Source organism: Alosa sapidissima, chromosome 3, assembly GCF_018492685.1.
Source record: "Alosa sapidissima isolate fAloSap1 chromosome 3, fAloSap1.pri, whole genome shotgun sequence".
Taxonomy (NCBI): domain Eukaryota; kingdom Metazoa; phylum Chordata; class Actinopteri; order Clupeiformes; family Clupeidae; genus Alosa; species Alosa sapidissima.
In genome coordinates, this window is record NC_055959.1 from 36,326,774 (window position 1) to 36,332,773 (window position 6,000).

General features: G+C 41.7%; 1 protein-coding gene across 1 annotated transcript; it reads left to right on the forward strand.

The window, feature by feature from the left end:
* The first annotated feature begins 2,222 nt into the window (after positions 1–2,222).
* On the forward strand, positions 2,223–4,563 carry LOC121704654 (eukaryotic translation initiation factor 1). The gene is made up of 4 exons (XM_042085049.1): positions 2,223–2,404; positions 3,541–3,704; positions 3,824–3,925; positions 4,127–4,563. Exons 1-4 carry the CDS (start codon positions 2,374–2,376, stop codon positions 4,169–4,171), a joined length of 342 nt encoding a protein of 113 aa, XP_041940983.1. The 5' UTR covers positions 2,223–2,373; the 3' UTR covers positions 4,172–4,563.
* The last annotated feature ends 1,437 nt before the right edge of the window (positions 4,564–6,000 follow it).

The window sequence follows — 6,000 nt, forward strand, 5'->3', positions numbered from 1 at the left end:
TTACAATAAGGCTACATGTACACATCATTAATTACATTAACTGTGTATTTGCCTTTTAAAGACAAAGGCCTTACATGAAACACACTTCACGTGATGTGTGTTCAGCAGTCCTTCATGTGAATTCAATGTCTCTCATAGTTCCCTTGTGGTCTTTTTCTGTTTCTCTTCTTGCTTGATCTAATTTTAGCTGATGGAGTAGTGATCTAATATTGGTTGTGCCCTCAACAATCAAGAGATAGCTTGTCACCCTATTTCTTTTTCATCAAAGGCAAAGCTCTGTTACTGTTTAGATATCTGCAATGTATGAGGTTTTTCGCCAAGTTATTTTTTTCCACACTTGTGGCTAACCACCATGATTTAGAGGATGATACCAATTGCATGACAAAGCAGGCCAACATCAAAAAGTGATAAATTGTTGCAGGTTAGACAGTCTTGTTCCAATGCTGACTGAGCTCCACAGGCTCATTACCTTTCCCATCAGCAGGCCTTCAGCAAGCCTATTATGTAGCACAAATGACCTTATATTTTCATTAAATGACAGTGTTTTGGGAAATTAGTTTATTTGCTAGTAAGAGATACAAAAAAAGAGATACAAAAAAATTGCAAAAATCCACAGCTCCCGGTTCTTCTGGTCCAATCAGAGCTGGGCTGTGTGAGATCTGACTGTCAATCACAGTCTGGTGCGCACTGACGAGCACAAACTCGATGAGAGGGTGCTCGGTGGTAGTGGGGGAGGGGCATGAGAGTAAACATTCAAAATTTTGGCTTAGGCCCCTCAATCTGTCAGATTTGCCAACTGCAGCTTTAAGTCTGTGAGTCTTTAGTCCTCAGAGCTCACTTTGGGATTCAGCCATTGAGTTTGAGAGATTATAGGCATAAGGTTTAAACATGCTACTAACAGGAATGGGACATCACCTTTGACATATTGTTTTGTTTTTTTTGTAATGTAATGTTTATTGATTTTTCAACATAGGGAAGTATATACAGCATTTGTCAATAATGGTAAAATTTTCCCTTAACCCCACCCACCCACCCACACAATCCCTTACCAACACATGGATCAGCATTAGTCAGAGTACAAATACATGTTTGAAGCAATCATACAAAATAAACACACACACACACCTTATAGAAAAGGATTGAAAAAAAAGAAATACCTATTTACAAAGCAACTCTTTAATCATAGCAATGCCATGCAGCCAATGATTGATAGTGGAAGGCTTTGGATGGTTAATTCTTGCTGAGGAAAGTTCTAGGTACATAATGTCTAATACAGTATACAACCAGTGTTTTACAGAAAGATCATGGGGTGGAAGCCATCTCTGAACCACTAATTTGGGCATAGAACCCTGGGAGCATAGGACCTTGGGAACATAGGCTATCCTCCTGTCTAAAGATAGCCTATGGTTCTGGATCAAGGTTTGTCCGATAGTCCCATGATCATTACCAAATCGTTTTCTACATGCTGGCCACATTGTTTTTTTTTTCTTGACAGAAATTACAACGGCGGGTGTGATTTTACAGATTGTACTCAAGACTTCAAACTCGTTCAGTGTTCAGCACTTCATCAACAGGCCTAGGCAACCAGGAGGGTAGGCTATTCTAATGTGTGTGGTTTAGTGACACGCCTGGGTAAGTTAACTCATAGTAAGTGGTAAACCTCCCAATAGAAGAGCTGTATGGCTTTATTCTCCTAACAAGACAATGCCATAGGGCTCTTGTTGTAGGTTTACCACTTAGCCTACTCGGAGTTAACCTACCCAGGTTTGTCACTAAACCACGGACTATCCCCCCAGATTCTGTGCTAGGTTGTGCAACCTCTCCACAAACACTAATTTGGCTAAAATCATTTCAGTAGTGTAGCAAGGGCGTATCTTAGGGTTAAACAAACATTGATGTCAAAAACAAAGCAAGTAGCCTAGGGCTATAGGCTAGGCCTACTTCACATTTACACATCAACAACAAAGTATGCTACGTACTTTCACTATAGGTTATATCTATAAGCTACCAATGTTAAGACATGCGTTGGTCGACAATAAACCTGAAACCTTTCGCCTGATTCTAGTTATTTTCCGAAAAATGAATTTAGCTTGAGGGGAAAGCAAAGCAACCATGTTCTCACTTTTCCGGTAAGGATTGCGTAAGGTGACGGGTGTGGCGTATTACAAATAACGTCATCGTCCTTCACACGGGGAGGGGCTATAAAGAGATGTTTTCTTCTTCACCAACGGAGCAATCGCCATTTTGAGAGCAGTGAATAGCTGGCACGACAAGCCTGTGGGTGAAAGCAAGCAGAAAACTAGTACATTTATTCAAAGAGAACCAATCGCTCGACACCCAGTTGTCATCCGAAAGGAAAGAGAATCTTATCGTATGTCCGCTATCCAGAACCTCCAAACTTTTGGTAAGAAACAAATAATTTACGTTAACGTTTTGAGTTAGTCGGGTGGGGGAAGGGCGAGAGGATTGCCTAGTCAGACCTAGCCAGCTAAGAATTCGATCGCTGGCCAATATAAATGTGTGTCCAGTTTTAAATTATTTTAAACATATTGTGTCTATTGACACTTTTGGATGTGTCGATTACCGCACTCCCTTGTTGAATTGCTTTCCTGTGCTAATTGTCAACTAACGACCGTTGGTAGTGTTAGCTAGTTATGCTAACAGGCCCACAGATTGAATGTCCGCTAATCTGCGGTTATCTGCTGTCTCAATCATTGATTAACGTTACCATTTAGTTGGTGTTATTGTACCAAGCAACACATGTTCCAAGACTATATCTAACTTTAGATGATGGGCTTTCATATTTCTGTTTTCTGCTTGGGTCGGCAATTTGGCCGTAAGTCGATTTGCAGCTGGCTAACGTTAACATTAGCTGCTAGCTGCTTTAGGTTACTTGGATGGTGCATGCTGTAGCTTGTTCGCTAACGCTACGCACATCGACCAGCACGATGATTCACAGGCCCTTTTGCGGCCCCCAAGTACCGTCTCAAGATCTATTTTTAGATTGATATGAGATGTTTGTGCAACCACCCTATAAATATGAATTGTGTATGTGGGCTTCAAGGTAATCCGCCACATGCAGACGGATGGCGCAAGACCAGGATGTTCAACAACTGTTAATGTGGCCTTCATCGCTGGGTCATCGGATTTTTTTATTTTTATTTTTTTTTTTTCCCCCCATAGCGGAAGCACAAAAAAAGCCAGCGTCCTCAACCAACAAACGTAGCAGAATTAGCCATTTTAGGTCTTTGGAGGTAACAGACAAGCCAACACAAGTTGGACGTACCTAGCGTTAGTGCAATTTGAAAACCTCAAATTGCTTACTCTGCGCTTTTGATTGCCATAGTTGGAGCTGTTTGCAGGTCAATGATGGTATTTTTGGCCCCGACTTCCATATTCCTGCTACCGCTCAGGCAAACTCGCTGTATTGGGACCGAAATATGCAGCGATCTGCGTGTATTTTTAGATTGTTAAATTAATCGATATTTCATATATTGATTTCAAGTTTTATTTTTCTGCTATTTTCATCTTTCCCCTCAGACCCCTTTGCTGATGCATCTAAGGGTGATGACCGGCTCCCAGCAGGGACTGAGGACTACATCCACATAAGAATCCAGCAGCGCAACGGAAGGAAGACGCTGACCACAGTCCAGGGCATATCCGATGACTATGACAAGAAGAAGCTAGTCAAGGCCTTCAAGAGGGTATGTGGCCATCTTGCCTTTGTTTTCATCATGTTAGATGATGTAATTTGTCTGTGACCTTGCGGGCAGTGTAGATGGGCTGTTTTTCTTACTGTAAGACGTGATTGCTTTTTCCGCAGAAATTTGCCTGCAATGGGACTGTGATTGAGCATCCAGAGTATGGTGAGGTGATTCAACTGCAAGGCGACCAGCGTAAGAACATTTGCCAGTTTTTGACTGAGGTAAGCTTCATCCTACTACATAACATGTCTGTACACACACACACCAACCAGCAATTTCACAGCTAGCTGCTCTTCACAAACATGATTGTAGAGCTGTTTCCACTCGGCATGGCTTTCGGTGAGCCCCTCTGACCTGCTGACTGGGATCTGAAAGTGCCCTTTGTCTAACCTCCCTCCCTCTTTTTCTCCCTCCCCCGACAGATTGGCTTGGCTAAAGAGGAGCAGCTCAAGGTCCACGGATTCTAGAAGCTGCTGTGACCCTCCCCCCCGCGCTCCTCCCTCTTGCCCCACCCCGCCCCTCCTTCTCCGGGTCCTGGCTCTGATGTTTAACCCTATGCTGCCTCCACCGTGGCCCTGTAGCTGATATTGATGATCATTACCTCCAAAATGAGACTCTTAATAACCTGTGTGGCTCCTTGGACGTGGGGGTCGGTCCATCAATGCACACATGGACAGACGGCTTCACAAATGATACGAGACGAGTGGTGACCTTTTCTTTTTTTTTAATTTTAATCCCCATCTCTTCCTCCTCCCCCTTTTTTCTAATTTTAGTAAACTTTGTGCTGTTCTCCAGGCACGGTTTCATGTAACCTCTCTTTGTTTTGTACAACCCGTTACAATAAAACGTTATGACGCCACTTCCTGGTATTCCTCTGATGGGGTGTGGGGGAGGGCTTGGTATGGTTATGTGTCTGTGACTGAATATAACCACTAAAATGCTAGTGGAGCCCGCGCAGGTTCTGGCCATACATCTATGCAACATTTGGCGCAACTAAGGGAGCAGGTTTCTCTTGCTCTTTCTGTTCAGCTTTGAAAGTTGCTGAATGTGTGACCCCAGAAACGGAAGGGGGGACACTTTGTCTTTCATTTGGTTGTTGTAGAGGTCCCTTCCATGCCTAAAGCAGTCTAGTCTACATCTTGGTTAAAATGTATATTGCTTAACAAAATTAAGGGAATACTTGCAGTTTTCCACAATTGTTAAAACATTTTTTGAAACCTTCCACCCTTTTCTCCATCAAACTAAATTCACAGAATGTCTGACGGTTCTTGCAAAATAAAACACTCGCCTCAAGTTTTACTTGTGCTCAGAGCCAAACAGTCTCAGAATACCGATCCAGTGTATGATTGAAGTGTTCCCTTAATTTTTTTGAGCAGTATATTTAGGAAATTCACTAGTTTCTAAGACCTTTCTGTTTATTGATTTGAATACACAATCCCAGTACCAAGTGCTCAGTGGTAATTTCCAAATTTATTGTCCATGGGATGGAAGTCACCTACATATTTTATGAGTTGCTGAACTATGGACTGGAGTGGTATTGATATGGTGTGCAGGCTTTAAAAATACACTTGCTATGCAAACATTTGCTTCGTGTGTTACTGACTGGAATCAGTTTATGAAATACCAAAATATATGGTATTGACCTCTGAATTAAGGTGTGTTCTTGGTTGTGTGGACAAATGTAAAGAATGAATTTCCCCTAGGATCAATAAAGTATATCTATCTATCTAAAGGCACAATACCATTGTTTACTTCAGTAGTTGAAACAGTCTTCACTTATGAAGCAAGAAATGAAACTGCATAATGAAAAAGTCACGTTGATTTGTCTCTTTCTTTAGTCAGTTAAATATTTCACAATCAAGGTAGGAAAACATTAATTAAACCTCCACAGCACAAAACTTTCAGGGCCACACTAATGGCGTACAACTTTTTCCCTTGTAAACCTGAAACTTACCAGTCAAGATGAGTGTTTTCATTTAGATAAGTTATTGAACCAATGTCAACAGGGATCAGCAGGTTTGTGTTTACCTTACTGAAGTAATGACAGAACAGAGTTCATTGTGCATGAGCAGGAAATGGAACTTTGTGCATAAGTGTGGGTTCTAGTTCGGACTCATGACTCAAATTTGGGAGAACGCATGTACTGATAGTGAGGTAATGCAAGTAACCCCAGTATTATTTAATCAACAGCCTTTCTTCTGACACTTTGAACTACACTCACACTGCAGTAAAGGATGCATGCAATGAATACAGGTGTTAAATAATACAGACTAAATTGATGTGGTAAATAATACAG